The sequence below is a fragment of the Mchenga conophoros genome, linkage group LG17 (genome assembly GCF_057382185.1).
Source record: "Mchenga conophoros isolate Kocher_MC1m ecotype Shallow Benthic linkage group LG17, M_conophoros_male_GT1.1, whole genome shotgun sequence".
NCBI lineage: Eukaryota > Metazoa > Chordata > Actinopteri > Cichliformes > Cichlidae > Mchenga > Mchenga conophoros.
Genome location: NC_140542.1, coordinates 7219309 through 7241942, shown reverse-complemented (window position 1 = coordinate 7241942; position 22634 = coordinate 7219309). Strand labels below are relative to the sequence as shown.

Genomic DNA, 22634 nt, shown 5'->3' with positions numbered 1-22634 from the left:
GTTTCTTATTCTTTGGGCTTTGGAGGAAAGAAGAATGATTTTTTTTTTTAAATAATTAAAAAAAAATAAGCAAATGTTATAAAAAAGAGCAAGCCAACACCTTTCACACCACCACTAATTGGCCCCTTGTGTTCACGCCCCATTGTAGTAACTATTAACTCAGATCTTGGGCTCCTATTTGTCCCTGCAGCCCTTTATTGGCCGCCAGCCCGGAGCCTCAGATGCACAGGCAACCCTGGCTGACCTGATAACATTTATAGTTGTAATGGATTTTTTTATGCCCGTCATTAACTAGCAGAGAGATTGGATATAGAAATTGCTTGTACCTTTTTCTGTGGTATTTCAACTTTATAGCATTATGTTCAGATATGTCACCTTCCATCATCCTTATTTTAAGGCCTCTCCCGTCACTGGTTTTGTTTTAAATGTACGGGTCTTTTGTGCAGGACACTTGTAGTATCAAGGGCTCGTAATGAATATTTAATGATGTTGAGTAAAGGCTCGGAAAGATATAATTTCTGTCCAATAATTGGTTCTCTCTCTGCCAGACCTTTAGGGGTGATTTAGCACGCAACATGCTTAATGTAGACAGTTTATACGAAGCTGCTTTGAATCAAGTCATTGAACAATGTGGCAATAAAGCGGATGTTCATTTTTAGGATGCTGGTAAATTTGATTTATTTTCGCAAAAACTACATTTGTACAAAACAGCTTTAATATTAGGCAAAAATGTACAGTGAAAAAACAGTTCGATGAACTTCAATAAAAAGTTCACATGAATGGGTGGATATCAGCATTGGCAGGCCTGAGTGCAGCACATCAGGTGCATCTTTACCACCACCTCAAGGACATAATGTGGATAAAATAACAGAAACTGTTCATAATATGATTACACATGACCACAAACTTTGGTGTCAATAGTTGCCATAAAATTAGACCAACACTTCTGGTCCCCATGAAAAGGAAACATTACAGCAGGTGTTTATGTTATTGTGTCTACCTCCTGTGGCCAAGGCATACAGGCCTATAAGTCAGTATAGGCCATACAATGCCAGGTTAGCCAGGAATTGCGTATTTTTTTGGTAATTTATGAGTAGTCTGAGCAAATAATTCAACAAGGTAGGTTAATTTCACATGAACCTATATCATTTTTAGCCAAAATACATTTCGTGACCTTGACAACATGGAAGATTTGTCTTTGAATTGCACTAAATTCATTGGTCCACATTGAAAAATACCACAATTTCCTTTCATTTCATGTCACAATTCTTCTGAAATGCCATTTATCCAACTCTTTAATGAGCACTTGTGTTATTTTGTATTTTGTACACAAAGGCATGGGTAAAAGGCCTCATGCACTTTAAAAGCAGATATACCTCAGTGGGTAAGGTTGACTTCACTGGTGTAAAATCAGATCAACACCTTCACCTGTGGTGTGACTTAGTTGCTCTTCTTCTGGCTCTTTCTGCTGGGAGGCTCACTGAACTGAACCACGTTGAAATGTATAAAAGTTCCCAAAAAATGCAGGAAAGCTGTAGTAGATATTAAGACTGGGAACAAGTCGGGCAGATGGGGCGGAGCGATCAGAACTGCGGCTGCGATGCTCAGGCCAACCATGGCTGCAATGCTGATGTAGAACTGTAAGAGATAAAGGCAGTGTGATTGTTGGCTCATTGAAATGAGACTGGGAGTTACAAGACCATGCAAAATGCTGATATCATAATAAACAGCACAGAGGCTCAGAAAAAACTGTGGATTACGTGCTGCTTTACAACATAAAAGAAAGCATCTCATGCTAGTCTAACAAAACAAGTTCACCTACTAAGTTAGTTACTTAGCCAGTGCCTTCATTTACACTGAAAACCTCTTTCAAGGTCCTTTATATTGTACGGTAAAGACCCTACAATATTAGAGTAAAAGATGAGTCTCTGTGAGCAAGCATTTGGAGGCAGTGGGAAGGAAAAACTCCCTTTTAACAGGAAGAAACCTCCAGCAGAACCAAGCAGGGGCAGCCACGTGTTGGGACCAGTTGGGGGGCCGGGAAACGGGACAAAAGACACTTATGTGAGGAAACAAGTGTAACTTTGTGCCTTTGGTCAAAGATGGGATCTCTGTGGCAGATAAGCAAAAATTTAAGAACTGATCAAAATGTTTGGAAAACATTTGTGGAGCTTGGCTTAAAAATATATTGCTGTGACACAAATATCTTTTACAGCTGTATTCATCAAAATAACAGCCTTTAGTCAAAATCTTTCATGTCGAGAACTCTTAAAATAAATGTAATAGTTATTAAAGGAATTTTTTCATTTAGAAACTTGTAAAAACTGATTACCCCGGGCTATAAACAAACTGTTGACTTTACCCTTAACACTAACTATGCACATAACATCAAACTAGTAATTTAATTTAAAATAGAGCTCATATGACATTGAATATTTATAACTAAGTGACAGACATCAAATTAGTCACTTGAGAGGTGCTATAAAGAAACGAGGTCTGCAATATCATATTACAGCAAATTAGATTTTTTTTCTTCAAGGTATGGTCACTGCTTTTTATCTCGTGACAGATTTGCAAACAGATGTGATGGTGAGCGTCACATCATTCATCTATCTGCTTGCGGTTTATGACCCAAAGATCAGTCTGTGAGGTGCAGGAAGCACCTCGGGCCTGCCAACCGCCCAGCCGCCCAAAACCCATGAAACCTTATCCCCATCATTGGGGCTCGCTATTTATGCTGCTTGTGTAAATAAATATATCTAGGCAAACCTGTGTTAATGACACGTGCTATAAAAATACACCTTCTCCTAATGTCTGACACCCCACCAGTGCCCCTGTCGCTAAGGGGTCGGCAGAGAAGCCACTTCAGACGCTATGGAAACTTAAATAAGCGATAAATAATTCTTTGGTTGGCAGCAGCGTTCATCCCTGGACAGCTTACACAGCTTACACCAGCACATGATATTTATTTATACAGTCGGGCATGTCTTCTCACACAGTTGCAATTTAGGTCTAGTGCCACTGGGACCCTGATATCAGCACTCTTCTTACTACAAATGTATCATCTGTACATCCTCCACCCACTATGTAACAGAGAAAACATGTCTTTGTCTTTGTTTGCCAACTGCAAAGCCGAGCCTTTATTATAAGCAAGCACACAACATGAACGAAACCACACTTAAAAGATAAAGCGTTAAATCCAGCTAATGAAAAATTGTTCATATTGGGTTGTGCTGGAGTTTTACCTGCTTTTTCTTGTGCGAAATCTGTATTTAGGTCAAAGTCTAATTTAATCTGAATGACCTTTAATAACCTTTAGTAGCAACAAACTAAAACAGCAGCCATAATTATAAACGTTAACCCCATCTGTGGGACAGCACCACACACAGCCAAAATCAATGCTCTTTGACTTAACAAACTGACATTTACTAACTTTGATTTAATGTCTAGATTTTAATTCTTCACACTACTATTTAGTGCAACTGGTAACAGTGAATCATATTTTAATGAAATACGTGCATTCAAGCGATTTGTAACTATAACTGAAATGTGTGAGTGTGAAATATGTAGTGAACTAGAAGGTTGAAGAATCTTATTGGGATCTTCAGTGAGAAATCTGCACTGTAGCTACGTCACTGCAAACCGCTCTGAAACCCTCAGTGTAACCTGACATGCACCTGATATGGAAATGTAACTACACGTCACGTCGATGGAGCAGGCAACTATTTTGATTGACCTGTTCAGTACGATCAATTCCTCCAGTGCATTTTCGCATACGCAGTTTTTTAAAAAATTAGCGAAAGCATAACAATCATCGTCTCAATATAAGGAATAAGGACTGTCGCCATAGATGTGAGGGAATGTAGAAAGAAATGGAAAAACCTGAAAGAAAAATATGTCTACCTATGAAAAAAAATGGCCATAACAAAAAGTCAGGACTCAGGATCCAGCAGTTCATTTCTTTCTATTGAAACAAATGGACTGGACACGCTCACATGCTAATTAACACGTCACATTGCACAAACATAAATGCTGGCAACGATGTCGGTTACATTGTAGACTGCTTCACAGGCTTTACAAAGATTCCCTACAGGGGCCATCTAAATAAGGCCTTACACTGGAAGAACCCCTAAGTGTACTCAAGTACAGTTCTTGAGTAAATGTGAAACAGTTACAAGATTTCATATATGCATGGTTTCTTTTGATGTGCAAACAAACAAATCAGTGAATATTTGGAACTATAATGTAAATTATTATAACAGCACTTCAATACTGACCTTCCATCTCACTATAAAGGCCAGGTCCATCTTCAGTACCCAATAAAACAGCTTGTTGTAAGCTCCCAGTCTCAGTTTATCCTCTGAACAGTGATCCAGTGCAGACAGTAAATAAATGCTGAAGAAGAGGAAGCCCAAAGAGGTCACAATGTAGGGCACCAGCAGGCCGTCCTTCAGGAACAAAGGAAGCATGCTGCACACAGAGACAGGAAAAGGACAAGCATAGCAGATTTTATTACATTTTAAGCCTGTCTGTCTGTTGTCATGGCAGAATCAGTTTCAACTACTGTAGCAGGACCTACTGCACACATAGCAATAGCAAAATATAGCTATGAAAATTCACAGGTGTGTAGTTCAGACCAAAATGAGCATCAAGTCTCTGGATCAGGGGTGGCCAACCCGCGGCTCTCGAGCCGCATGCGGCTCTTTGCCTGGTTTCATGCGGCTCTTACGTTCATATCAAAGTTTGTGTTTTGATTTTTTTTATGTTGTTGTTTTAAAATGTGCGCGTTCGCTTCGCTTGAGTTCAATACGGTATTTTCATCAAATGCGCATGTGTGTGAGATGAAAATACCGCAAAGTTTCCCAGTAGGAGCAAGTTCGCCCTTAAAATGGCAGGAAAAAAATGCACAGCAAAAAGAAAATATGAAGATGAACACAGGACGTTTTTAACAGAGTGGGAGAGTTTATATTTTTTTGTTGAACGCAATGGTAAGCCATTCTGCCTTATATGTCAGACGTCATTAGCGCATTTCAAAGCTTCAAATCTTCAGCGCCACTTCAGCTCACTCCATGCTAACATTGACCAGGAATTTCCAAAAGGGACTGAACTTCGCAAGCACGAGTTGGCCACTTTGAAAAGTCAGGCAGAAAAGCAGATACAGTTTTTCCAAAAATTTACGAAGCGGTCAGAGACCATAACGCTCGCATCCTATCAGCTGGCTTGGAACATTGCACGGGCTAAAAAGCCATACAATGAAGGGGAGTTCGTTAAAAAATGCCTCAGTGATGTTGTTGAAATCTTGTCTCCTGAAAACGACAAATTAAAACGCATGGTATCAGACGTCCAACTGTCCCGCCACACTGTTGAACACAGAATATCGGACATTAACACGGCTATTGAATCACAGTTGCACTCTGACCTTCAAGCATGTGAGTATTTTAGTGTCGCATTGGATGAGAGTTGTGATATACAAGACAAGCCTCAGTTGGCAATATTTGCACGGTCTGTTTCAAACGATTGTGTGATCAAAGAAGAACTCCTGGATATTGTGCCATTAAAAGACAGAACCCGTGGCATAGATGTGAAAGAAACCATGATGGCTGCATTTGAAAAAGCAAATCTGCCCATAACAAAATTAACTGCAATAGCCACGGATGGAGCACCAGCCATGATGGGATCTGTGAACGGGCTTGTGGGGCTGTGCAAAGCTGACCAAACTATTCCTGACTTTTGGAATTTCCACTGCATCATCCACATGGAGCAACTCGTGTCTAAATCATTGAATTTAGATAACGTCGTGAAGCCTGTGATGGAAATCGTCAACTATATCCGCACACATGCGCTTAACCACAGGCAATTCAAGAATCTCATCGCTGAGCTGGACCAAGGGCTTCCAGGTGACCTGCCGCTGCACTGCACTGTGAGGTGGCTGTCAAAAGGCCAGGTACTCTCTCGCTTCTTTGAGCTTTTGGATGCCGTGAAACTGTTTATGGAAAAGAAGGACAAGGACTATCCCGAGCTCTCGGACCTCAAGTGGATTATGGATCTGGCCTTTTTGGTCGACATGCTGTGTCACTTGGACAGACTGAACCTGACCCTGCAGGGTAAGTTAAAAATGCTCCCTGACCTAGTGCAAAGTGTGTTTGCGTTTGTAAACAAACTGAAGCTGTTCAAGACACATATTCAAAAGGGAGATTTAACGCATTTTCCCACTCTGCTAAAAGCCAGCGGGCAAGTCGCCAGTGCTGCCCTGAGTAAGCAAAGAGCCAGATATGCAACGCTGATTGAAAACTTGCACGAAAGCTTCGTGACCCGGTTCCATGATCTACAATTGAAAAGGCCACAGATTACGTTCCTCGTCGACCCATTTAATGCAGAGACCGGCTGTTTGAAAGTCCCGCTAGTCACAGATGAAGCTGCGGCTGAGTTGGAGATGATCGATCTTTGTGAAGAGGACCAATTGAAACCTGCTTTAAGGGAAGGGACCATTGAGTTCTGGAAAAGTGTGCCAATGGAAAAATACCCCAATGTCAAACGGGCTGCGCTTAAGATACTGTCAATGTTTGGGTCAACATACGTCTGCGAGTCTGTGTTTTCTACCCTAAAACATGTGAAATCAAAGCATCGATCTGTTCTGACTGACACACATGTGAAAGAATTGCTTCGAGTGACAACAACGGAATACAAGCCAGATTTAAAGAGGATTGTTCAAGGCAAGGAATGCCAGAAGTCCCACTAAACAACATGCATTATAAAAGTAAATGCTATTGTAGATTATTATATTTTTGTTTGTGGACTTGGTTGAACTGAGAGTTTGTGTGTGTGAGACAGTGCACACAATGTTCATTGTTGAAAATGACTGGCCTGTGGTTTTAGTACTGTAGGAGTCCATTTCTGTCATTAACATGGGTGTGTGTGACATTTACAATAAATCTGGCTGAGCAGAGGTGTGTGTATTTTGTGTGTGTGTGTGTGTGTGTGTGTGTGTGTGTGTGTGTGTGTGTGTGTGTGTGTGTGAGAGAGAGAGGAAAGGATGGGTGATGTTCATGTGTGCCCATGCGTATGATGTGGCTCTTTGCGGTAACACAGTAAAAAAAAAGTGGCTCTTGGTCTCTGACTGGTTGGCCACCCCTGCTCTGGATGGTCCTGTTCCAATACACGAATACAAAGTGAAGAGCACCACGGGGCGACCGTGGCTCAGGGGGTTGGGAAGCGCATCTGTAACCGGAAGGTCGCCGGTTTGATCCCCGGGCTCTCTGTCCTGGTCGTTTACACTTTACCCTACCGCCTACTGGTGTTGGCCAGAGGGGCCGATGGCACAATATGGCAGCCTCGCTTCTGTCAGTCTGCCCCAGGGCAGCTGTGGCTACAACCGTAGCTTGCCTCCACCAGTGTGTGAATGTGAGAGTGAATGAATAGTGGCATTGTAAAGCGCTTTGGGTGCCTTGAAAAGCGCTATATAAATCCAATCCATTATTATTATTAAAAGCACCCCCAAGTCTCACATTCTTTTTCATTCTTGGCATCTTTGTATCTCTACAAACAAAAATATTTGCACCTGTATAAAGACAGAAAAGTTCTGAGGATGGGCATGAACTCACGCTGATGTCTTTGGTTAGTTCAATGTAATATAGCCCCAAAAGCAAGAATCACACGTGATTCTTATATCATGAAGATATTATAGCTATTGCCTTTACATGCAAGGTACAGCTGGACATTTATACACACAGTGTATAAATGTGTGTATCAGAGGAGGAAGACAGGACGTCTTCCTCCTCTCACCCCGAACCAGTCGTGGCAGATGCTTGGCCCTCCCTGAGCCTGGTTCTGCTGGAGGTTTCTTCCTGTTAAAAGGGAGCTTTTCCTTCCCACAGTCACCAAGCGCTTGCTCGTAGCGTTCATCTGAGTCTTGGGGTTTTCTCTGTATTATGGTGACCTTACAATTCAAAGCAACTGTTCTCGTAAATTTGGTGCTATAGAAATAAAATGCAATTAAATTAAATTAAATTAAACTGAACTGAAAAGAAAAGGGACAATATCAGATTTTTAAATGATTGTTAGAAAATAAATCAAGTTTGATCCTACAGCACGACAGAGTTTCATACCCATCAACATCATTAAGTTGAGTGCAAAGTTTGTTAAGTGCAGCAGTAAGTCAAACAGTTTTTATCCTGCAGGCCTGTATGTGCATGCATCTCCCAGGGAGAGATGGCTCTGTAATTCACGAAGAGCTTATCTTAGTTTAGTAGAGGAGCATGGGCAAGAACAACAGTTGACTCACAGTGAATCACACAACGCCCCAGCTTATAAAAACCTTTCCCCAGACAAAAAACTACTTATTCAGATTTGGACTCAAACAAAAAAACTTCTATTCAGTAGATAAATGTTTAACACTTCCTCCATTTACACTGACTGGCTGCATTCAGTGGCCGTAAAGTGGTCATGCTTGACCATCCATTCAGCCAGTTCTGCTAACAAAAGATGTATTTTTTTTCTTTTTTAAATTAGTCTGGAGAGGATGCAGATAATGTGAAAGTCCAAGGCAGACTGTACAGGGGAGCAGCTACAGAATGACCTCCTGTCCCTACACAACACACACTTAGACAGCAGGCATGCAGACTATGCAGTGTAATCCCCAGATATCCTTATACTAAACCACACGCACAACAATTAGTGCTGCCGGAAGAATTTAACAACAGCTGGTGAAAGTTAGATGGAGCATTTGCAGCACTACTTGTGTTTTCCATTCATGGTGCTTAGCTCCAACCCACACAGCACACCATTTAACTTTTCAGGTTAATTTTTGTATGTTTCTCATTAAATAAGAGATAGAAAACAAAGTAAAAGAAATGACAAGAAACAGCACCCAACAGCCGGACACCAGATTTATACGCAAGCAAATCAAACGGGACATTTTAAAGCAATTATAATTGCTGAACTTTTTCCCATCATAAAAATAACTATAATTGCATAACTCTATTATTCCATTATCCAAGTTGCAGTAAATAAGATTTAGAAACAAATCTAACAACAGATCGCCCGTTTTTATATGTTAATCTTCCAACCTTTGTGTGTTGTCAGTGATTTCAAAAGACTTTCCTTCTTACCTGAATGTCGAGGCCTGTAGGAACCAAAGGGCCATCAAGGGGAGGTCATTCAGCAGGAGACAGGCAGGCCTAGAAAAAGAAATTCAGATGAACTCAATATTAAATAGACTGCCGTGACTTTTGCGATTAGACAAGACTAGAGTGAAAAGAATATTAAAGCTACTGAGCTGATCAAACATCCACTTACAAGTATTTACAAGTCAGTCAGTCTTTGCTGTACCACATTATTTTATTCGAGAATACATCTTTTACACTTTAGCTAAGTTTTCTATTTTCATTTGAAGAACTGCCAATGTTTTGCCAAGAAGTTGCAATGATACATTTATGACCGCATGCGTCACATGCACATGCATCTGTGTTCATATGCGTTTAAGCCTGTTGCTAATTGAACTTGCTAGCTCGCTTCAGTGCAAGTTGTACACTCTGCTCAAAGGGGGGCACTTTCCATCAGTCCCCGATCCCATAATTACAGTCAGTGCTCTTCGGTGATCCTGTTACAGCCCAATAATTGATCCTGCGCAAACAACACCCCGAGCTGCCGCCTACCATTCTTTCCTAATCCCTGGACATGTATTACTGATTGATTCAGGAGGACAGGTGGGAGATATAACTCAATAGTTAATAAAGCAACAATCTACCCTAATCTAGATTAATAGATGAGCCCAGATCTAGGAACCAAATCCCTCGCTGTCAAATCTATCCCAGGCTTTTCACCCCACCTACAGCTTTCTACATATGGAGGTAAATGATAATGAAGCACGCACGCACGCACACACCTCACTTCTTTTAGTGCTGCTTTCACCCTGTTAAATATGACCCAGCTCTGACACAGCACAAATCATGGCAGTGGAAGCAGGGTTCCTATCTGTGTTGACAGAGGTGAATAACTTCTCGGTACTTAAAAAGAAATCTGGGGGTACAGCAGGAGGATGACGTCATTTTTACAAAGCGAACATGATTTGAAACCATTAGAATTCTGTACGACATAATCTGAGATTTGACAAGGCGAATGGCTCCTTTGTGAGTAGAAATTAAATCTATACTCATGAATATTTCAGATATCGCTACAAGACAGAGAAAGTACCATTTACATTTGTCACTCAATGAGACAAACCTCAAGAAGTTACAATTATCTTCTTTGTACTTACAAGGCAGCCAAAAGGATGGACTTCTCATGGACTTGAAAGGAGAAGAGGAAGAACGCCAGGGATGAATTGACCTTAAAGTGACATTGGGGCTATCAGTAAAACTGCTATATTTAATATTACACTTTTTATTACAAAGGGAAGGAAGAGAAACATATTCGAGATCGTCTTCTCAAAAAAGAAACTGGGTTTGTTAAATTAAATATGATACTTATGTATGATAAACCTCACTGGCTTAAAAATGCTGAATGCCAAAAACACTCACCAAAGCCAGTTTAAAGTGCCAGAAGGTTGGTTTTGTTAATAGCCTGATACAGGAAGGTAGAACCGCCAGGAGAGTGCAGGCAAGACTGAAAAACAAATGAAGATGGAAGATGAAGTTACTGAAGGAAAAAACAAAACAGTATCACCTGTGCTATGTAGGCAATGTTATTCTCAATTGCATTTGCATGACATTTCAAGGTTTGTATGCAAGTCTTATGAACTGAGTGGACGTGGATGCATGGAAATGTTTTTCATGAAGACTTTCCTAATACATTATTTTACCAAGGCAACAAAATACATAAAAACAGCACGATTTGTTTTCATTAATTGGCACTGTATGAATATCAGCATTTAACTCTCAGTTCATGCCACAGTTCTTTTTAGACAGCCCTCTGATCTGTAACCAAGTTGTGTGCAGTGCCGTAATGGACCAAAATAATGGCCCCTGCTGAGGGTTACCAGGCAGTAACCCTCAATTGTCACCTTCTGGGGGTAGAAGCGTGAGAAAAAAAACGTGTTGGAGTCAGTGTGTATAAATGTGCTGAAAGGTCAGGCTGCGAGTTAGTTTGAGGTGTCAACTAACTAAACTACAAATCATAGAAGACAGAAAGAAGTGTACATGTACAATATACACAAGAGTAATGGCAGACCTGTAAGTGGATATTTATTGTGTATGAAAGCAAGTGTGCTACTCGTGTGCTATGTGTAGGGCATTTGCTGTCTGGATGGAGCTGTATGACTTTACACAGCTGATTCATTTTATGTACACCCACAGCAGAGCATTTAGCAATCCACCCTGTGCGCCATAAAGACAGCAGTGTTTTTCATTTGTTTCAAATGCACGACAGTAAAAGAAGTCTAACTTGATCCCCAGACTTAGCAGTCTGGCAGAAACGTGTCCGTGCTGCGAACGCAGGACTCCTAAATTTAGCGTGCTGGGTTATTTAAGCAGGCTCCACCATGACGCAACTGTTGCAAAAAGTTTTTCTAAGCGTGGCTGCACAGGACCCCAACTTTTGGTCAAGATAACTTCTAATGTATGCGGAGAATCAGCTTCTCTTTCATACCTACATTAGAATTACATTTGCACACAAGATCCATAATTATGCTAAAACAAACAAAAAATAAAACCTCGCCGTCACATCGATTGAGTCTTTTCAATATTTCTCGGGTGTTTTAAAATGTTGTCACCACATTTTCAAAGAGATCAATGACTTTATGTTCAAAAGCTCCTCATGAGATGTAAGTGATGACCTTACTTCCAACTACTGGATCACTGTCTTTAAGCTTGGTTTTTTCAGGAAATGAAAGGAGTGAGGAAAAAAATCAAACAGAGGGAGAGAGAGAGAGAGAGAGAGAGAGAGGAACTGTGTGTGTGTGTGTGTGTGTGTGTGTGTGGGGGGGGGGGGGGTACAATAAAGTGAAACTTGTTAAACAGATAGAGGGATCACCTGAGGTAGAGCTGAGAGTCACCTGACAAAATGGATCTGATCTTTATCAGGGTGTTCAGGCTGCACCATGTGTTAGCCACTTTATCCTGTATACACACACACACACACACACACACACACACACACAAACACACACCTTGGTCAAATAGAAAATGGCAGGAAACACAAAGAATTAATTGTTCTAAGAAATTATTCCTTCTCAGAAAGTGTAACAAAATTCCTCTGTGGGATGACGTTTATTCATAACCCTCCATCATACATTTTCTCTCCTGTCAGGAAAAGCATGGGGCTTATTTGTAACCTTGGGGTTTTGGGATCAAGTTTGATGAAGTCGATATATTAAGCCAATAACTTTCTTTGAATTCTATTTTCTGACAATAGCTGTTATCTTTTTGATTTGTTGCTTTGCTGATAAATGTCAGGCATTGGAAAAGTGAAGACATAATTTCGAGCATGAATGGATGTTTTTAAACTATAATCCAAAATACGGCTATAAAAATTTAAAATATATATATATCTGAAACAAAAAAGAAGTAGCAAATTCTCATTTTTGGGAGGCTGAATCCAGAGGAAGTTATGGAAAAAATAAGCATGTAAACATTTACATTATTTACTATTATCATTATTAATCAAAAGTCGTGCAATTTCTCATATTAGTGTCACTTTTGTTAATAATGTGCCTCATTTCTAAGATGACTGAAATTATATATACGATACAGTACACGGTATGCGTGAAGCTTCCTCTTTAATACCAGCTGAAAAGTACTTGCGGTTTAAAGCTGATATCAGATGAGGAGCTCATTGTGTGTGCTTCAGCTGATTTAAGTGCTTAAGCAGTTGTGCAGGGATATCGAGGCCAAAGCCACCAGTGTGCGCCATGATATCACACATCACAGAGGCTGTGGATGTTTTCACTGTGTGATTCTATCTAGAAAATCTATTTCTGGCCTCTTCCCTCTCTTTTGTTCTACAGCTGCTGGCTGCACAGCTGTGCCGATCTTAATGGCAAAGTAGTCAGCAGCACAGGGCCGTCCAGTGCTGTGTTTTCTCAGCCCAATCCCTCTGTCCTTCCTTTCTGGCTCATTGCTCCAAATAACTGTTACAGCAGTGCAGCAGGCAACACATGGATGTCAGGGTGGGCTGAGCGAGAGCGGTGCAGCCCCCTTCACCTATAAACTAGCATGGAATTTCACAGGGAGAAGCATTTGGTGCCATTTTTGTGTGCAGGCAGCAATGTGAGACGCCAGAATGCAGCTCAGTGGGTAAACTTACAACTGCTCCCTCACAGAAGCCACCGGGACCACCAGTCACCAGCCCTCTTCTTCCCCACCGCCCCTTCTCGCCCCGTCCCCTTGTCCGAGGCGTCTGCTTACGTGCACAATTTCCCAATTAGTTCAGGACAACTTGCCCCCAGCAGCCCCCTTCGTGCTGTCGTCACAGGCGAGCATAGTGTCTCTCACACCCTGTGTATTATGTTTGAACCATTTCGTTGAACAAATACTGCCGCGGTGCTCGATGCCAGCCGCTCCCCCGGCAGAATTTTCAATTACTTCTCACATCCGTGACACCTTATGGTGGGTTCCACCTCGGGAACCGGGACAAGAGGGGGTTACAGGGTTTCAGAAACGAGAGCCGCAAAGCTTGGCCTCCGAGCTGTCAGTCACACGCACGCAGTTACTTCAACTCAGCCGCTTTCATCACTCTGACTGCGGAGTATTCTTGTTCGCCATCATCACTTTACTTTTTTAATTAATATCATATTCCAGTGACCAGGCTATAAGTGGGTGACCACGGTATATCAAACATGTACGTTTGTTCTTGCAAAACAGTCAAACATACGCTTATGTGTCTGTTTTCCGAAGATGTAGTCAGTAGGTGAAAGCAGCTGTCCGACGTGCTCTGATATGCCTTCAAGTGTTGCGTCCACCAGACTCCTTGGTTCGTATGGCTAGAACATGGCTGTGCTACGAGGTGGCGAAAACAACCTGGTCATAAATTAGTGAGATTTATCTCTATCCTCCTACTGTACACCCCAAACCCCAACACCTCCCGGAGATAGAGTGAAACTGATCTCCTGACCTTTCACAGATTTATTCCACTGTTTTCTTTGATCCTGCAGGGTATCTGTTTCCAAGCAGCTAAGCGCTAGTGGATGGAAGGGTATTTCGCCATGCTGTGAGTACGGAACCAGTGCAATAGCGGAGTAGTGCCGTGTGTGTTGTTTCTAACATTGGTAACAGCTTAATGCTCGAAACAGTAGAACAGTAAATCCTTTAATAGGAAACAGCATTTCACAGTAATTCTCAGCCCAAAGAGAAGTCGTTTACCAGTGATCATAAGATGTGAAGTTGCTGATATTGATCACAGTAATTTGCTTTGATCAAACAGAAACATAACTGCACCCACGCTGGCTTAACCCACAATGGAAATTTTTAAAGTCCATATACATCCCTTTTTATTACATGTCACTGGTTGTACTTGGAATTGTATTATACTTGATTAAAATAATTGCTGTCTTCCCATTTTCAGTTAAAAAACTCAATTCAAGATTAACACGGCTAGTATTCGTTTCAGCTCTATATTATTTATATAGTGCAAAATCACAACAACAGTAACCTCCCTACAATAATACTATTTTGGATAATTTTTTTTTTTTAGAACCAACCATTAATAAATGCATAAAGTAGGTTTTCAGCATCACTCTGTGACAGGATGTTTCGAATTTTAGAGATATTTTTGGAAAAATGCAAGAAAGCAGTCCTAAATATTTTTTAGTATGCACATTGAAGGACATATCCTGCTGAAAAACAGCTCCAAGATTCAGACCAAGGTAATACCGTCCACACTAGTTAGAAACCAAGTCTCTAAGATTTTTAGTAAAATAACCTCAGTTTTATCTGAATTTATAAAGAGAAATCTTTATGGATTTAAGATGTTCCTGCAGTTTAACGAATTAATGTGTGAGTTCTGGCTTGGATAGATAAAGTCAGGTATCATCTGCATAGCAATGAAAATGTATGCTATCATTTCTAGTAACACTGCTTAAGAGAAGCAGGTATAGTGTAAATAGAATGCAGATGTTGTTATGACAAAAGCATACATGTTTTCTTTTTAATATTATGTTTGTCAGATGTGGTTTTTTGGTAAACCTTTGATTTAAGGAACTACACGTTACCTCAAACAGACCCCGAGCCACGGGAAAAATCCTCCTGACCACCTGCATGGCCTGGCTGGGTTCAGCCAGGAAGGGCAACCAGCAGAGGGCAAAAGTCGCCAACACTGTTACACCAACCCTCACCAGCAAGAAAAGCCTACATGAAAAGACAACCAGGAGAGTAAATAATCATATGTCATAAATAATGAACTAATGAAAACAAGCAATTACTAATACTTTCCCCACTTCCTATAATCACTTTCCCCCAGATGCTTTAGTATTTACTTTAAAATTGTCTGTGAAAACAGTTCACACATACTGTGTGCAAGTCCTAAATTTGGGCTTTGACCCTTGTGTTAAGGAATGCAGTGAAAGCCATGCATCAGCTGAAAGTGTTCAGTGTAGGTCAGGATATCTTGTCAGCTGTAACTGTGAAGCTGCTGGTTAAGTTGCACACACAGGCATAGCTGAGGAGTTTGGGCATGGCCAGAGTGTCATCTGGACATATCTTCCCCCCGGGCCTTCTAATCCAGCTCTCCATTTGCTACTAAATGCCCTTGGTACATTGTTACTAGATAAACAGACACTGGACACACTAGTAACAGCATCCAATCTGATTACCTCAGTCATTCTGTGACACTCCTGAGGACACTGCTATCTTATACACTGACATTACATATCTAGTGTGGGCATTCTGTTGAAACATATGTGCACAGTGATCACAGAGTACAAGCAACAAATGTAGAGTTGAACATTCAGGATTTCACAGTCATCACTATAAGTCCTCCTGAGACATTTTGTGTTCGGCTCTAGTGAAGGGCATCACTGATCGCAGCGTGTGGGGGAAAGGCAAGTATGCACACATATATATATATAAACGCGATCCACCTGTAAACTGGAAAGCCAAAGAGTCTTCTGTGTTACCTTATTTGATTGCTTTTTAAGTTTAATGAACAAAAGTACAGTGCTCAACAAATTTATTAAATCACCTGTTTAAAACTAAAAGAAATATATTGTTACTTATTAGGAAAACAACAAACTACATACAGGTTTTTATACCCAAATTTGAGCCGGCACTTTGAACTTCTCTAAGAATTTAGAAATTAATCAAGTGTAACATTCAAAAACTGAAACTTATCTTTCTCGTGAGTAATGTCAATGAGTAAGTGTAATTTGGCATATTAATCAAAAAACAATAATGTGCTTTTTCTGCGGTCACAACGACCGAGACCGACAGTCTCGGTCGTTGTGTCCTTGGGCAAGACACTTCACCCGTTGCCTACTGGTGGTGGTCAGAGGGCCCGGCGGCGCCAGTGTCTGGCAGCCTCGCCTCTGTCAGTGCGCCCCAGGGTGGCTAATGTGTGTGTGAATGGGTGGATGACTGGATGTGTAAAGCGCTTTGGGGTCCTTAGGGACTAGTAAAGCGCTATATAAATATAGGCCATTTACCAAAGGGCTTGCACATGTTCTAGAGAAAAAAATGTTTTGGTAATTACCAATACTGTTAATTTTGGGCAGCTATGACATAAACCTTACATCTAAAAAAATTGTTAAGCACCGTAAATACAATCCCAGTAAACAATATTGGGATTTTTTGTTTGTTTGTTTTTAAATGCTGTTGCTTTTCTTCCACATAGTAGCACTGTGAACTTTATGTTACCACCAGCACGCTAAAATGCTTACCAGTGTTGTGCTTAAAATTGATTGTCTTCCAAAAAGTAATTTACGATATTTGACATAAAACAATTCCCCATAACTGCTGTAAATAACTTGTTGGGCTATGATCTGTCAAACATATCACTTATTAATGATATCAAGCCATTTTGAGCCAGAAAGAACAGTCTTGTTACAAGATAGAACCTAAAACCAGTTTCACCCTTAAATATTTTTAAGAGAGATCTGGCCAAGAGGGCAGCAGATACTGCAACAAAAATAACATCACAGCTCTACCGAGACATTTTAAGTGGCCCAAAAAGACTGGACTGATTAGAATGCAGGTACAAAAATTAAATGTCACAAGTATACCCGTACAAAACAGGACATTTCTTTATTTTATATGTAACCCTTTCAGAAAATCCTGTTGATAACAGGCTGTTTACCAACATAAGGAAATGTATTACACATAGAAAACACCTAAAAATATTGGAAATTGCTTTAATGCACAACACTGGGATTTGTTAAGTAACCATTCTCATCATTTTAGCTTACAGTATTTGAATCATACTATTATCTTTTTTTTTTTTGCCTGTCCTGTCTGGCACTGTAGCAATCAGAATTATTGTCTGAAGGCCAAGAAAAATGGACCCCAACTGGACCCTTGAATCATACTAAGAATCATACTATTATCTAATCAGTGCTAAAATTGTGGGTGAGGTTGGAGATGAACATCTGGACTATGCGTCAGTGCAAAAAACAATCATCTTCATTATGGAAGGAAATAATAAGACTCACCCTCGGCCCATCAGGCCCGTTTTGATGCACTTTCCCAGAAGGTAACAGAAGAAAGGCAAAGCATGGTACAGCTCCATCTGTTTGTAGTTGAGAGCCAGAGAGAAAGCCATGGAGCCCAACACATCCCAGCCCAGACCCAAAGCCAGAATCCCCCACAGGGCAAAACCCAGGCTCACTCCGTTGTACCTGATACCGTTAAGGTTAATTTTGGTCTGGAAGGGCAATTTTCTGGAGCTAAACAACTTAATGTTGCAGATGTATAACAAGCGATCCAGAAAATAGCTGCTGATCCTGAGGTCAGTTCTGCTGCATAGTGTGCACATCGTCAGCTTTTCATTGTTGTATTTGGCAGTGGCTGAATAACAATAATAACAGCCTGGTTAGCTGGTGCGCTCTTCATCTCTTCAAACTGTTTTTGTAAATCTATTGTTTTAAGCCAGAACAACAAATGTTTTTAATCCTATTGAACCTACTGTATGTAGGAAATCTGAATAATAAAGAATGCAGAAATTCCACATCCATCCTAGGATCAGCTGTTCAGCGTTTCCATAGATATGCTGTGGTGCTAAATCTGCCCCATGGGACAAGCTGTGTTTTTTTTGTCTTTTTTTTTTAAAGTTATGTTACGTAAGTCAGTAAAATAAATGTATATTTTTATGTTGTTAAAATATTTTAAATGCTTAAATCTCTGTTTCTCAGTGAACTAAACTCAAAAGATGCTGCAAATATATACAGTGTTAAAAAAAAAGAAAGAAACACTTTTTAATCAGAGTACAGCATCAAATCAGTTAAACGTCTGGGATATTGTCTCAACAATGAGACAACCCCAAAAACAGGAAAGGTTTTACAGGTCACTGAGATTATTTTTTCCCCTAGTTTTGTATGTGCCTAGGGACAGTATCACTACTCGCAGCCCGAGGTGATACCTGGACCCTACAGAGGTTGCACAAGTAGTCCAAGTCCTGCAGGACAGCACATCAATGACATAAGGTTTGCTGCCTCCCAGCACAGTCTCAAGAGCATGGAGGAGATTCCAGGAGACAGGCAGTTACTCTAGGAGAGCTGGACAGCACCGTAGGTCCTTAACCGACCAGCAGGGCCAGTGTCTGCTCCTTTGTGCAAGGAGCACAAATTTCACTCCTAACACATGACCCAGTCCATATCAGTTATAGATATCCAGCATGATTTTTTCCCATTGAGATTTGATCTGTTTTAGAGCAGTGCATTTAAATATAACTCACTACACTTTATTATGATTGGAGCTTTCAAGTGTGATACCTTTATAGGTCATTATTTCATATTACATTCAATTTAATTACATTCAGGACAACCTTAATGGTACATATAATATACAAGAATACAATTTATAATAGGAATGCACGTGTGCATAAAGGATACTGGAAATGTCCGTAGTCAATGAGAATTAATCCTGGGTACAGTAGAAAGCAGAACATAACGGAAACCTAAAAAGGGAAAAGGACAGACATTTTAATTCAACGCAGCAGTAAAAACACAACCTTTTAAAATCAAATCCTGTGAGAAGCTTGTTTAACTACAATTCCTCTTTCACTGTTTGATAACATAAGACACCGTCAAAACATTAGAAATGATCCCTTCAAATTGACTGCACTGTAAATGTATGAAGACCAGCTGAACTGTAATAACATCATATAACCAGATTAACTTACAATAATGACGCCATAATTTCCCAATTTGGAGGTCTAGTGCTGTAATCTGTTTTAATAAGGGTGGGTTCCCAGACTGAGAGAAAATGGGCTGGTCTGGGTCTTTAACTGAAAACTAATCATTTCATGCTCAGCTCGTCTCTGACCTTTTTCTTAGAGGATCCATCAGTCAGGTATAAACAGTATAAAACCACCGCAGGGATGTATATCAACAAATCTGCAACTAACACTGAAACAAAAAGAAAAAAATACAGACTGCATGATCTCAAATTTACGTTATACAAAGTAACAGAAAAGGTCCATGGGTATACAATGATGTGAATGATTACAGTGATTTGGGCATAATATCTAAGCAGGTATAACCACAAACATTGCTGTAAATATGAAGTAGACATGGATTATGAATGCTTTTCTTTTTCTTTCACCTCTCATAGTTACAGTACCTGTAGTTCTCATGAATAGCTTGTGCTGTGTACTTTCATAACCTCTGGACTTGTGGAGTTCCACCCATTCAGGGTTTATTGTTTTGGCTCTGCAGAAACAACAAAGCATGTATTTTGATTTTTTTTTCTTTTTCCTTACAGAAAATGTACAAATACTTAACTTTATTGGTTCCTAAAAGTGGGCAGCTGTGTTATTACATCACTATACCTTAACATTTCTCCCATGGTATGCTCACTCTTGTTCTGTCTCTCTCCTAAATTAACATTCAAATATTATGTGAAAGATCCTTTTTAAATAATCCAAATGGCTTACAGATAAGCACAGATCCAGCTGTGGTAAGCAGTGAGGGGAGGATAGTCAAGACCCCAGTAGTTCAAGTCATTGTTTGTAGTATTGAAGTACCTGGGGGAGCAGAAAGATCACATAGTTTCATCAACAAAACTGTTTCATACTACATAAGCAATGTAGCGTGTACTGTATATAGGAAAAACTGTTGTTGATGTTATCCGTATTTAATGTTTCGCACATCAATCCATCTCAAACTTGTAAGCTGGACACAAGAGCAGGAACAGCACATGTCAGTAATGTGCGTCTTGAGTGTCACAGTACATTTCTCAAATCCATGACCTGTAATAAGACCCAGTTACTACAAACAGGTCCTGTGAATAAACACCGGGAGGTGCTAGACTGACCATTCCTGAATGGGGAGGTTGTAGGTCACTTCTTGCCAGTGCCTCTGAGCTTCATAATCGCCGAACATGAGAGGTTTCCCCGCCCCTGGTGGAAAATCATTGAGCCGTTAGTGTGAATACTATGAAGCTTGCATCATGAACGAATGGCCACCACACAACACACCCGCGCTAACACGTTTTTAAATCACTGAGTGGACGCTAACTACCAAAAGAGTCACTCTGATACGGTTAAAACAATTTGAAAGCATTGTTTTGACTAGTATAAACAGCACTGTACCAAGGGAAAGTAGTGTTTAAACGCCGACCTCCACAATTTTCCTACCTGAATATGAATTTAGCGAAACTCCCCATCTCGCAATAATGGAAAGCAACACGCAAATTGATACGAGACTCCACGTCTGCATAGCTTTACTCGGTAAAATGAGGATTTGTGGAAGAAATAAACAATAAAAATCGGTACATTGAAACACTTTTGAAATCTGTTTCGCTTCCTGTATACGTCACTCACCAAGTCTTCGTTTCAACTACTCATTGGTCGCTGGATTTCTGACGTTGCGACCGACAGTTATGATGCGTTCATGAATACTATGGAAATAATTGACATCTTCACTTTTGTCGATCATTCGTTCAGTTGTTGCAGTAATCAAACGCGTTTTAATAATCCAGTTTCAGATCATCCAAGACCTTTTTTTAACACGTGACAGGAAGTTTTTTTGGTATATTACTCTCACAGTTTGTGCTCACTTGTTAGAAGTTACAAGTCGAATAATGTATTCTAAATTTCCCAGGCACAGTGAAGGCATCTCTGAAAAAAGATTTATGATGGGTATTATGCATTATTAAAGATTTATTTCTTCCGTATTTTCGCTTTTTTTTTTTTTTTTGCAGCTGATGCTGAATTTGGAGGTTAGAGGCCGCCTGGTAATAAATGAACACTCCTAAGATTGCTTAATAACATGGGTTGGGGGGGCGAGGCTGACTGCATAGGCATTAGGCAACTCCAGGCCTCCAGTGCTGGTGTCCTGCAGGTTTTAGATGTGTCCATTATCCAATACAGCTGATTCATAACAATCATAATCAGGAATATGAATTTGTCAATTCCAATAGTCTACAATATCCACATAACATGATTACATTTATAATGAAAAACATTTTAACATTTCTTATCAATATAAATATGACTATGAAACATTTTTGAAATCTCAAATTATATCCAAGAAAGTAAAAACATAATAATACTATACAGTTTATAATATATTTAGTTGTTTTCTGCAAATTTGGAGGTACGTGGAAGCAGAACAAACAAATTGGCAGATAAAATGGATGCACATGGAATCAATAAGTTTGGACATTAAAGAAGCAAGCATCCATGCCAAACTGGAAATTGTTGCTGTCATAACAAATGCTTAATTCTAAGTCTTTGCAAATAGCTCAGGAGCAGCTGATTTCACAAAATTTATATCAAAGTGACAGAGAAAAATCCACTATATAATCAGCAGCAGAGGGGCGACAGTCTAACTAGTGTATTAGTTTGTGTTAATCTTCTGTACACAGATGTAGATATGGGTATCACATCCTTACCTTGTCTTCCCTGCACACTGTAGGCTAAATCCAAGCCAGAGGGCGTCTTTCTCTTTGTGACCTTTTCTTTTGTTGACACCATCATCTTTGTTCTCAAGGTGTTAGGGTTTGTTGGATGAGACATGTTCCTTGTGGTTCTGGCATCAATTATGCATAAATAATAATAACCTCGGACAACTGCTGATTTGCAATGACACTTTCATTACAACAGCAGCAGCCTATAACTCACTGGTACCCATTAGTTATTAATGCCCAGCCACGCCAGCTTTACTTTGTCATTTATTGCTTCATCTCTATGCCTTTTTAAATATTCAGCAACTGCTGTACCTACATTTACTGTCTGTAATCTCCGCCCAGGAGAAGGCTATAGCTTGTGGTGCAGGATGACCTAGTTATTATTAAAGGCCTAGGCCTTGCTTCCCAATGTCACTAAAGTCTATCATGTCAACAGTCATGTTTGCTACAGCAAGTCAAGCCGGATCAACAAATCCAGAACTTCATAGAGATTTCTCCTATTATGTCTTATTTGGGAATTGTGATGATAAAGAAGTCCTGCACCTTTTCAGATTCATTCTTGAGTGCATAATTAATTGCCATTTGGAAAAATCCTGCACTATTTGTGTGCACTTAATAGCATTTCAATTCTGTGCTAGGCTTTGA

General features: G+C 40.1%; 1 protein-coding gene across 2 annotated transcripts; it reads right to left on the bottom strand.

The window, feature by feature from the left end:
* Positions 1–652: 652 nt before the first annotated feature.
* alg6 (ALG6 alpha-1,3-glucosyltransferase) lies at positions 653–20950 on the bottom strand. Of its 2 annotated transcripts, none has more exons than XM_085252443.1 (14): positions 20902–20950; positions 20394–20478; positions 20014–20103; positions 19701–19789; positions 19404–19486; positions 18971–19035; positions 17573–17758; positions 15143–15278; positions 11968–12053; positions 10518–10602; positions 10256–10326; positions 9108–9176; positions 4278–4470; positions 653–1638 (listed from the first exon to the last, which is right to left on the bottom strand). In XM_085252443.1, exons 2-14 carry the CDS (start codon positions 20459–20461, stop codon positions 1441–1443), a joined length of 1419 nt encoding a protein of 472 aa, XP_085108569.1. In that variant the 5' UTR covers positions 20462–20478; positions 20902–20950; the 3' UTR covers positions 653–1440. The 2 variants fall into 2 exon arrangements, with proteins under 2 accessions (XP_085108569.1, XP_085108568.1); XM_085252442.1 differs by lacking the exon at positions 20902–20950 and adding an exon at positions 20716–20889.
* Positions 20951–22634: the final 1684 nt, after the last annotated feature.

Bases quoted from the DNA above. Each gene is read 5' to 3' on its own strand.
- alg6 (XM_085252442.1), bottom strand. From the start codon at position 20,797: ATGCAGACGTGGAGTCTCGTATCAATTTGCGTGTTGCTTTCCATTATT. The intron at 10,603-11,967 runs GTGATCCCTCTA...TTTGTTTTTCAG, and splicing joins GACTCTCAGCTCTACCTCAG to TCTTGCCTGCACTCTCCTGG. The intron at 4,471-9,107 runs GTAAGAAGGAAA...CTCTGTGTGCAG, and splicing joins CTACAGGCCTCGACATTCAG to CATGCTTCCTTTGTTCCTGA.